The following is an 11,822-nucleotide window of genomic DNA, read 5'->3' as shown; positions in this document are numbered from 1 at the left end:
AATGGTAAGATTAAAACCCAAGTTACCAGACTCCAAATTCTTTTATCAAGGCATCACAGTGTCCCACATGATAGACAATTAATTTTTTTTTCCATTCAGCTAAACTCCATTTATTGACTACTCATTGTCTGCCAAGTCTCAGCCTTGGATGACACCTGAGAATTGCCATTTTCATTCCTACACATGAGCTGCTGAATGAAGGTGGAGAAAATAATGAAACCATTCTGACTGAGTCCACTATAAATTCATGTTACACAACCTCAACTTGACCTTCACTACTGCTAGATAATCTTATTATATCTGCCTTACTAACTCAGTATCTCACTCTCCACAGTGGTTCTTCTAAACATTTTCTTCCCTCCTCAATCTTCCCATGGGCCCCCCTTCCCTGTCTCAGTTGAGATCCTTGCCTCCAATTTTACAAAAAAAAAAAAAAATCAAGGCCATTATCCATAAGGCATCTCTTCTGCCCTCTTCCTAATTTCCTATCACTCAGGTGCCTCCTGCCACTATCTCCTCCTTCACTCCTGTTTCACATAATAATGTGGCCTTACTCCTTACCAAGGTTGAATCCTCTACTTATTCAAGGATCTCATTCCAACCTGCCTTCTCCAAAAGATTGCCCCCTCTGTCATTCTCATTCTATCACTTATTTTTCAATTTCTCCCTATTAGTTCATTCCCTATAGCCTACAAATAGGTCCATGTCATGTTTTTTTCCATCTGAGAAAACCCTCATTTGATCTTTCTATCCCTGCTAACTATCATCTTATCATCTGGCCTTCGTATCCAAACTCCTCTACAATAGGTGTCTCTACTTTCTCTCCTCTTACCCTCTTCTTAACTCCTTACCACTCGGCTTCTGATCTTACTAGTCCACTGAAATTGCTCTCTCCAAACTTAATAATAATATCTTTTAGCTGCCAAATCATGTGGCCTTTTCTCTTAATTCTCCCCAACCTCTCTGCAGCCTTTGACACTGTTGATCACCTTATCTTCCTTGGTACTCTCTTTATTCTAAGTTTTTGGGAAACCACTCTCCTGGTTTTCCTACTTCCCTGACCCCTAGTTCTTCTACCTATGTGACAGCTTCTTTTTTGTTTTTGTTGGATCCTCATTCAGATGCCACCCTCTAACTGCTGGTTTCTCTCAAGGTTCTGCCAGGGGCCTGGGTCCTCTTCTTCCTCTATACTTCTTCACTTTATGATCTCATCACTTCCATAGCTTTAATTACCATCTCTATATGGATGATTCTCATATCTGCTTATTCTGTCCCAACCTCTCTACTGACCTCCAGTGTCACATCACCAACTTCCTTTCAGAGTTCTCAAACTGCATGTCCAGTAGACATTGTAAACTAAAAATACCCAAAACAGAACTCTTTTTCTTTTCCCCTAAAACTTTTCCCCTCTATTTTCCCTATTACTGTAAACTGTAACACTATCCTTCCAGTCCCTCGGGCTCACAACCTAGGAGGCATCCTGGCCTCCTCACTATCTCTCACCCCCATATTCAGTCAGCTGTCAAGGCCTGTCCATTTCACCTTTGTAACATCTCTTGAATAGAACCTCTTCTCCCCCCTGACACTAGCACCCCTCTGGTGCAGGGCCACAGCACCACACACTTGGATTATTGCAATAGTCTGCTGGTGGGTCAGCCTGTCCTAAGACTCTCTCCTTTTCAATCTATTCTCCATTCAGCCGCCAAAGTGATTTCCCTAAAGTACAGGTCCAATCATGTTACTCCCTTACTCAACGAACTCCAGTGGCTCCCGGTCATCTCTAGGATAAAATGCAAATTCTCTATTTAATAATAATAATAATAATAATAATAATAATAACAACAATAATAACTAACACCTATTTAGCCCTTAGTATGTGCCAGGCAATGTACAAAGCACTTTATAATAATTATCTCAATTGACCTTCACAACAACCCTGGAAGGTTGGGGCTATTATTCTATTTTGCTGATGAGGGAGCCAAGGCAGACAGAAGTTATTTGGCTTACCCAGGTTTACACAGCTAGTAAGCGTCTGAGGCTAACTTTGAATTCAGGTCTTCCTGACTTGGAGTCAGCACTCTCACCATATTACCACCTAGCTGCTTGTATTTGGCATTCAAAGCCCTTTATAAACTTGCTCCTCCATATCTTTCCAGTCTTATTACCCTTTACTCCTCACCACTTACTGTTCAATCCAGTGCCGTTGGCCTCCTGGCTGCTCCATGAACAAGACACTGCATTTCTTAGCTCAAGGCATTTTCTCTGGCTGTCCCCCATGCCTAGAACGGTATCCTTCCTCTTTACCTATTGACTTCTCTGGCTTCAAGTCCCAACTAAAATCCCATCTTTTACAGGAAGACTTTCCCCAACCCCTCATAATTCTAGTGCCTTCTCTCTGTTTCTTATTTTCTATTTATTCTGCATATAGCTTGTTTATTTTTGCATGTTGTACCAATTAGATTGTAATGTCCTTGAGAGCAGGTGCTATCTTTTGCTTCTTTTTATCCCTAGTACATAGTAGGAGTTTAATAAATGTTTATTGATTGTCGTTGACCTCAATTAGGGTTGAATTCAGTTCATTAACTGATCAGTAGCTAGAGGCTTTAAAGGGCCAAAAGATTAAAACACTTTTGGCAACGTCCTTCCATAGGATATCAATAATTTTCAATCAATAGGCTTAGATTTGCTACTCTTCTCAAATAACCTTTTGAATTGCTTAAGTTACCGAAGGAAGAGGCATTGAGAATCAGGAAGAAATCAATGAAGCCCAGTTTCTACATTTGGTTCCTTTCCATCCCAAGAGAGAGAATTTTAAGGAAGAGAACAGCTTATCTTTGAGAGGAAGATCGGACGGAAGCGCTTGACTGGGTTGAGTGTTCTTTCATTTACTTAGAAACTTAGTTATAAACTCAGTTCAGCAATTCACACCTCCAGGAAAGGCTTCCGCATTCCGTGGAAATTGTTATTTTCTCACTAAGGGTGAAAACTGGGTCATTTAGGAATGAGGTGTTAAGAACTCCAGAGGTTGGACTAAGTTTAGGGAGGGGTGGAGGAAGGCGGAGCCAGAAAAGTAAACAGGACACGCCCTCGCCCTTGACCCCACCCCCAGCACAGTTTTGTCCCCCACCCCCACCCCCACCCACTGACTCAAGGCTCCAGGAACCGGATACGCACGCGCCGTAGGGAAGGCCTGGTCATATCGTGCGCCTGCGCCGGAGAGACGCCTCGCCTTGCCCCGCCTCTTCCCTCCCAATAAGTCTGTCGAGATTCTCCTCGCGAGAGACTTCGTTCATTCATGCTCGCGGCCGGGGTCGGAGGTCACAGTGAGCGTCTAGGAGGCCGAAGGAGGAAGATGGCAGTGGAGTCCCGCGTCACTCAGGAGGAAATTAAGAAGGAACCGGAGAAGCCCATTGACCGGGAGAAGGTGAGGGCCCGGGGCCGCTGGGGTTCCGGCGGAGGCGGAGGCGGGGCCTCGCTGGCGGGTGGGGGTGGGGAGCCGCGGCCTTCGAGGGGCGGGTGGACCCTGCGGGGGAGGTCCTGGGCGTCCGGGGGGTTGTGGGGGCGACCGCGGGGCTCGGGCGGGGGTCGCGGGCTGAGGGGGCCAGGCCCCGAGCCTCCTTCCTCCCTCACGCTTGTCTCCGCTTCTCCGCCCCCGCACGCAGACGTGCCCGCTGCTCCTGCGGGTCTTCACCACCAATAACGGCCGACACCACCGAGTGGAAGAGTTCTCCCGAGGAAACGTGCCTTCGAGCGAGCTGCAGATCTACACCTGGTGAGGGGGGGGGGGAATGGAGACGGCAGGCCCCTTCTGACCCCTGGAGGCTCTTCAGCCCCCCCTCCCCCCACCCTAGCCTTGGTCCCCATTGGCCTGACGTTACCAGTTCTACTGCCTTTTGGAGGGAACCCTCAGACTAACTCCCAAACGGCCTGGAAAGTTTTGGTCATCGAGGCCCATCTTGCTGAAACCTCGGGGACTGTGACTTGATCGGCGTGGGTATCCCCCTTGACGGATAATAGTAACCACAGGCGCTTATATAGTGCAAAACTTAGCCTAAGTTATCATTTGAGCCTTTGAGCCTTATCAGCAAGCACCTGGCACAGAGTGGGCTCTTAAAAATGCTTGTCGATTAATGGGTTAACCTTTGAGATATCCCTGGTATTGATTAATATTGCCATTTGGACCCAAGGTTAGTTTTAGAAGTCGAAGTTGAACCCCGATCCATCATTGAGTCTTCAGTCTCCACATCACAGGCCATCCCCTGTCTTAGCAAGTCTTAGTGGTCCTGAGTTGTAGCCAAAAAACTTATGCCTATCCCCATGTAATCTTGTTATCTCTTGAGTATTACCATTTAAATTCTGGGATTGTCTGGGGGATGTGTTGACCCATGAGACCTCACCTGCTTCTCTCTTTGAAGATTTAAGCTTTGTGAAGAAAGAATTTTTGAAAAGTGTTTATGTGGTAGGGGTTAGGGGAGACTCAGGAAAATGTATATCAATAGATAAAGGAATGACTGAACAACTTATGGTATCTGGATGCAGTAGAATACCAGTCTTTAAAGAAAAGATGAATATCAAGAACTCAAAGGGACAAAGTTTAATGCTCTCATTTTGACTCACCAGAGTTCATACAGATAGCCAAGATTCTCTGATTCTAAAATTCAACACCTCCTGTTGTGTACACAGTTCCTTTTCAGCAGGAACCTAAATGGAAAAGCCTGATGCCTTTCCCTTTGTGTTTTGAATAGGACACATTTTTATTACCTCTGTATGTAACTGTGAAGTTTGATAGTGGTTTCTTTATGAACTAACATTGCAGATCCTTTGATTTAATTTTCTCAGTGTCCACCTACCACAGACCTTACAACCCTTTTGTAATAAGAGTTGTTGCCCTCAAAATTCATCACCCTTTGGCTACAGCAATGGGCCTATCCAACTCCTAACCAAAGAATAGTGTTTTTTAAAAAAAGCTAAATGTCAAATAAAAAGGGTATATGATAATGAGAATTTAGTTTGCTGCTCAGTGTTCTAGATAAAGTAGTTTGGGGGCCCTCTCACCTCTCCTATTTGTAGTTGTGCACTTGAAGTTGTCCTCTGACAACCTGCTCTGAGTTGTTTCTGAGCAGTCTTCCCTAATTCAAAATTCTCCCTCTTTCCCCACTAAGGTTATTTCTAAGTGTTGGCAGGGTTGTGGGAAGACAGGCACAATGATAAAGTAATTGAAAACAATGCAAAAACAGTTATCCCATTCCTCACTTCTTAGGAGATCAAAGACAGACCCTATCTAGGTGAAAATATTCGTAGCACCAGTAATTGTGTCAGCAAAAAATGAGAAATTAAGTTGGTGCCAGTTGACTAGGGAATGGCTGCATGAATTATATATTTATAAAATATTTTGCTGTAAGAAGTGACAACTATGAAAACTTAAAAGAAACATGCAAGATTTATATGAATTTATATAGATTATAGTTAAAACTAGGAGGAGAACAGTGTATGCAACTACAGTAATGTGAGTGGAAAAAACCTAAAAAGCTGAAGGAGTAATTAGAATGACTAATATTGGTCTTGAAGAATTAAAGTTGAAATACTCTTCTTTTTGGTAGAGGTAGGGGACTAAAGGTTTGGAATGTTTAATCCACTATCAACCATAGTTTTCCTTTCTTAAAGTAGGATGGGGTGGTAGTGTGTTTTTTCTTTTCTTTTCTTTTTTGAAGAAAGTACGTCTGGAAACAGCTGGTGTAAAAACAAAAGGCGTCAGTGAAACTTTAAAAATATATTCCCTGGTGTGTTTATGAATTAGTTGTCATGGAGAAAATAGATCTGAAAATAACTCGCACAAAGGTTATTTTAGAGTGCTGGATTTAAGAGACAAGACCTGAGTTTGAATTTCAGTCTCATTACTCGGTGCTCTTTGATCATGGTCCTCCATGAAATTGTTTTCTCATGTGTCAAATGGAGATAAAATTTGCCATCTAGCAATTTATCAGATAAGAACAAATTTTGAGGAAGATCATGAGATTTAAAGCTGAAAAGGACTTTAGATTATCTGGTCTAACCCTATTCTACACATTAGGAAATAGGACATGAAGTGTGTGGTGGATTGGAAAGAATATTGAATTTGAAGTCAGAAGATATGGATTAAAATTTTAGCTTTTTCAGTTTGTGACTTGTGTGACTTTTGTGCTGTTCATTTTACCATTCTGGGCTCCAGTTTCCTAATCTTTAAAAATGAGGAATTTGAGGAGATTAATTACTTTAAAACAGTGATGATGAAGTCATTTACTCACTTAACAGAGAGGTGGTGGACTTGAGGTGCAGAATCACCTTATTTGCTTAACTATACTTGTTACAAAGAAGTTTTTTTAAAAAATTGGCAGGGAAAGGGAAATAATAGCAGTAGTGATGGCCAAAAAGAAGAAAAGAAAGATTAGAGGGTTATTAAAGTCCTTTTTTTAAAGTGCACATAGAATGGGAAGTTCAGAGGGAGATATTGACAAACACGACAGCTTTGAGACTAATGTGTTCAATTTATTACAAACTTCTTTAGAAAAAGCAGACTCTACCTAATAGACTCACAGTTTCATGTGCTATCCCTGTTTTCTGTTCTCAGCATATAGAAATGTTCATGCTTAGTGTTTTAAGTTCAGAATAACAAAGAAAAACTTTTAAAAGAAGAGGGGGCTTGTATTTGATAGTCTCTAAGGGCCCTTCCAGCCCTAAATCTATGATCCTGAGTGATATGCCTAGGGTCAGACAAGTATTAAGTAGTACTGCCAGAACTCAAACTGCAGAGTTGTTGGGAAAAGTGGTTTTTTGTTTTTTGGGGGCATGTGAACTGTATAAAAAAAAAACCAAAACTTTCTTTGATACACAAAAGTACATTTGTAATGGTTTTTACAATATTTCTCAAACTATACTTGCGTTTAAGACCTTGAGTGTTACAAAGCAAGAACAGCTTAAGATTTCTTCAATGTTTACCTCTTGTTGCTAATTAAAAATAAGTGATTTTAGTATTTTGTTGCTTACTGAATAAAATTGAAATTTTCTTCACTTAGGATGGATGCAACCTTGAAAGAATTGACTAGTTTAGTAAAAGAGGTCTACCCAGAAGCTCGAAAGAAGGGTACACACTTCAATTTTGCTATTGTTTTTACGGATCTTAAAAGACCTGGTTATAGGTAGGTAACTTTTATAAGTCTAGTTACTAAGCTATTGTTGTTATGAGTATATATCAACATAGTAGGGGTTAAAGGCTTATCCAGTACAGAGATAAAATGGCCTAACTCATCTTTGGGGTACTTTAAAGATGTGTAAGAGACAGCTTTGTCTACCAGCAAAGACCCTTAATTTTTTAATATATTCTCAAAGTAGTTAAGTGTAAATAATTGACATTTTAAATAATTTGTTCCCCTTTCTACAGAGTGAAAGAGATTGGCAGTACGATGTCTGGCAGAAAGGGAACTGATGACTCCATGACCCTACAGTCTCAGAAGTTCCAGATAGGAGATTATTTGGATATAGCAATTACTCCCCCAAATCGGGCACCACCTCCCTCAGGGCGCATGAGACCATATTAAACTTTGTTTACTATTTCTTGCATTGGTTTGACATTGTGTCAATATCCGCTCTTCTCTTTATTGCCTTTAAGCTTTGGAAGCCCTAAACCTATTTTTAAATCATCTGTTTTAAGAATTAAACGTTGGCTATGTTCTGGTGGTTATTGTGTAAATATTGACAGATGAGGGGTCATGATTCAAATCCTTGTATAAAATATAAAGAATGTAAAAGTGCTCTTAGCATTCTGATTGAAAGTGTCTTGCTAAAATATACTTATGCAATTGAACTGATTCTGTAATATGTAACAACACTGTCATACGAAATACAAGTCTGACAGGCCCAGCCCTCAAGTCTCACATTTTATTTGCAAAGACTATCAGGTCCTAGATAGGAGTTACAAGAAAAGTGAGTTGGAATTATGGCAAAGTCTAAATCGGGGCTTGAATGGATTTCAGTTTTGAAAATGGTATTATTAGAGGTTTAGAAAGGGCAAAGAAACTTAGGGTAAGCTGACCAAGGACATTGAGCATAGTATATGGTGTGTGATGAAATAGAACCTGAGAATCTGATACATGTTGGGGAGGTGGGCCAAATTATAGAAGTGGTAATATGGAAGATGGATTAGAAGAGGATAAACTGGAGAAAGGAGCCTAGTGGACTTAGTGTAATAATTCAATTATGGGAGGACAGCATGGTTTAGTTGTAGCCAGGGCCAAGTCACTCAACTTTTATGAACATCAGTTTCCCTATCTAAAATAGAAGTAATCTTGTACTACTTTCCCCAGGCTTGTGAGGAAAGTGCTTTGTAAACCTTAAAGTTCTCAAAGCGTTATGTGTTATGAAAACCTAAAACTAGTAAGATTTTCAAGGATCTGAGTGGTGAATATCCAGACTAGAAAGATCAGAGAGCATAGAGATAGAGATCCTGCAAAAAGAGGTTAGATTATATGTGACAACTGAAGAAGTTTCTTTTAAAAAATGAGTATGGGGGGGGGGAGCAGTTAGGTGGTGCAGTGGATAAAAGCACCGGCCCTGGGTTCAAATCTGGCCTCAGACACTTGACACTAGCTATGTGACCTTTAACCCTTATTGCCCTGCCAAACAAAGAAATGAGTAAGGGGAGAGATGGTAAAATGGTGGTGGGAGGACGTCATATTTAAGCAACTTCTATGGGTGGTTGGGATAGGGGTAAGATGGGATCTCATAGAGGGAGGTTAGCTTGCGAAGGTAGCCTTGAGAGTTGGGTGATGAAAGGAGAGGAAGAAAAAAGGTGAGATTACTAGACAAGCACTTATGAAATTCCAATTATATACTGGGAATATAAAGACAGACTCCCTGTCCTCAAGCAGTTGAAATTACAGCAGATGAGATAGGTATACAAAATCAATACAAAGTGCTTTGGGAAGAGAGACTTGGTGTCACAAAGTCTTCACTGAAAAGAGAAGGTATCTGAACTGAATTTTGAAGGGAAAGAAATCAACAGTGAGCAACAAAAGGGTAGGCAATATTTAAAGCTGGAAAGAAACTTTGTTGGAGATTATTTACTTTATCCCCTTTTTACAGATAAACTGGGATTCAGAGAAATAACTTGCCTGATGTAACACTGTAGGTGGCATGGGTAGGATTTGAGGTTCTCTGACTTTCCTACTCAGCATACTGCTGCCTTCACTGTCTTCTTCAAATGGGTCTGTAGTAAAAGAACAAACCAAGTGAGTTATTTCAGGGTTGAGGTGATCCAGGAGTCTGCATTGAATAGGAAGTCTTGTGTAATGGTAAGGGACAGCTGGTCTGAATGAAATTGAAAGGAAGGGCAAGGAGGATAAAGAGTGGGTATAATGGTAATGGGTGATAGTGGTGGTGATACATGTTAAAAAAACAAACCTGATTTTACTATTTGCAGTACCCTGGCTCAAGACACTGGTTCCACCCTTCAGGAATTTAAAATCTGAAGATATGACTGGGATAAATTATTGAAGTACAGTGTAGTATTCCTACATAGTGCCATTTGCATGGCTTAAATATGTCCAGAAGATAAAAAGATGAGATCATTTGAATATCATGAACCTAGGAACAATTTGTGGAAAGCCTTTTTCATGAAGGCTTTGTTTTCAGCTATAGTCTATTGGTGTGTTTTCTACATATACCTTTACTTAAATTCACTTATGCCCAAGATCAGAACTGAGTGGATTTTATATCCTTGTGTTCCTTTAGCCAGTCATAATAGACCTCAACTAGTTTGAGGGAGCAAATTGAAATTAAAGTTATTTTTGCAATTATAAAATGTACCCATAGAACCACCTTTTTCACGACTTCTTGTCTCTGATTCTTTAGACACAGGAATTCAAAAACAGGTTCCTAGTCTGCATTTAGAAACTGAAGAGTCCTCAGAACAAGTAGAAGTGGTCAGAAAATGTACCTCTTGTCAGATAGCCTCAAGAAGTATTATTACCAATGACTTAACTATATGGTTTTGGGTTACATTTCCTTATCCAGAGGATTAAGGCAAACACAAGTTTAATGACTTGCCTGGGGTCACATAGCTAGTGAGTAGTCAGGCTGGATTTGAACTCCAGTCTTCTGATTCCATGCTCAGTGCCACCTACCTACCAAAATACAGATATATTAGGAGGTTGGAATGTGGAGGAACATGAGGAAAGGAAAAGAAGGGTAGCTGTGAGCACCAGCCAAAGCACACTAGCCTCTACCCTGCTTTCTCAGGTGTTGTACCACCTCTGTGTCTTAGTAGTTTAAATTTGCCACTTCAAAGTTTGCCATGGATGATATTGCTGTCCTCATTGTTGACAATATCTTAAAAATATGCAAAGCTTCATTGTTAGGTGCCCTAGATAATAGTTTGCCAGGAGTATATACAAATGGTATATACTCACCAAGGTAGGTGTAGGTCAAAAAGAGGTAGCTCGTGATGAAGGCCAGAGCAAGAGAGGTATTCTGACCCTGAAATACTCCATTGAACGTAGTGGTGTTCCCTATTGGGACAACGTGGAAAACATCTGACACCTTATTTTGTATAATGAACTACATGTGGTCTCTGTGTTGCTCATAGGATCCCCCCCTGCATCCCAAAGCCACTAGAGAAAAAGGGACACATCATGTTTGAGACACACCCCAGCCATGTATGCCTGTATGCCTCTGGTCATATAACACTGGTATTTTGCTAGGCTCCAGTGATAGTGTGAGCCACAGTTCCTATCCCTAGGTTATTCTCTTTTTCATGCTATTCTCTGTACCTGGCTGGCTGTGATCTGATACACTGCCTCATAAAGATTCTAACAGGCTATTGCTTCAGCACCATGGATAAGAGGGAAATTATGCATGGCATCAAGGAAAAACCCTTATGTTGTCCTAGACTTCAAGCAGGAGATCGCCACCGCTGCATCTAACTCTGAAAAAGAGCTAAGAGCTGCCTGTTAGCATCACTGGCAACTGGAAGTTCATGGACTCAAAAGTCCTCTTCCAATCATCTTTCTTAGGTATAGTCCATGCCTGTTATATCCATGAAACTACTTTCAATTCCATTATCTGTAAGGATCTGAATGACAATATTGTATTTTCTAGTGGTGCCATCAAGTACTGAGGAGAATTCATCTCTAGCTTCCAGCACAAATGAAAATCAAAATCTTTACCCCACTTGACCACAAGTGCTCTCTGGTTTGGAGGCTCCATCCTGGCTTCTCTACTTTCAGGCAGATGTGAATCAGGGCTCTCCATCATCTACTGCAAGTGTTACTAAATGGACTTTGTTTTGTTTTGTTTTTGTCAAAAGGTATGAAAGAAGAGATTAGCTTGGCTTCATTTAAAAAAAAAATTTAGTCAATGTTTTGTGTGTGTGTTTGACTCAGGATTTAAAAATTGGAGTGGTGAAAGTGATTAATAGTCTAAATACATTGAAGGTAAATAGCCCCTAAATTGTATGGTGAGTCCTCAGGACCATATACATTTGGTTTTTTAAAAAGTCATTCCAGGTATTGTATGTTTGAAGGCAACCCTACTCTACAAAAAGGGAGCTAATTACATAAATCAAGAAAGGGAAGGAGTGATGGGGAGAGGAGAGTACTGCTTCCGTGTAAATTATGTTATCTTTTTTTAAAAAACAAACAACTTGTATTTTCTGCCTTAATACTTGATGTATGTTTTTTTTTAAATTGTTAGAGCTGTTGGCCCTTCTTGCCTTCCCGGCTCCCAACCTAGATGTAACTGAAGTCTTTTTACAATTCCTTGCTTCCCTCCTACCTCCTGGTTTTAATGAA

General features: G+C 40.8%; 1 protein-coding gene across 1 annotated transcript; it reads left to right on the top strand.

Annotated features, from left to right (window-relative positions):
- The first annotated feature begins 3,287 nt into the window (after positions 1-3,287).
- On the top strand, positions 3,288-7,793 carry SAP18 (Sin3A associated protein 18). Its single transcript, XM_043997202.1, has 4 exons — positions 3,288-3,424; positions 3,663-3,772; positions 7,053-7,175; positions 7,418-7,793. Exons 1-4 carry the CDS (start codon positions 3,296-3,298, stop codon positions 7,572-7,574), a joined length of 519 nt encoding a protein of 172 aa, XP_043853137.1. The 5' UTR covers positions 3,288-3,295; the 3' UTR covers positions 7,575-7,793.
- Positions 7,794-11,822: the final 4,029 nt, after the last annotated feature.

Source organism: Dromiciops gliroides, chromosome 3 (assembly GCF_019393635.1).
Source record: "Dromiciops gliroides isolate mDroGli1 chromosome 3, mDroGli1.pri, whole genome shotgun sequence".
NCBI classification, from domain to species: domain Eukaryota; kingdom Metazoa; phylum Chordata; class Mammalia; order Microbiotheria; family Microbiotheriidae; genus Dromiciops; species Dromiciops gliroides.
This window is presented reverse-complemented; position numbering and strand designations above follow the sequence as displayed.

Excerpts from the sequence above, each read along its gene's own strand:
- SAP18 (XM_043997202.1), top strand. The coding sequence starts at position 3,296 with ATGCTCGCGGCCGGGGTCGGAGGTCACAGTGAGCGTCTAGGAGGCCGA. Across the intron at positions 3,425-3,662 it reads AGCCCATTGACCGGGAGAAG|ACGTGCCCGCTGCTCCTGCG; the intron begins GTGAGGGCCCGG and ends CCCCGCACGCAG. Across the intron at positions 7,176-7,417 it reads CTTAAAAGACCTGGTTATAG|AGTGAAAGAGATTGGCAGTA; the intron begins GTAGGTAACTTT and ends CCCTTTCTACAG.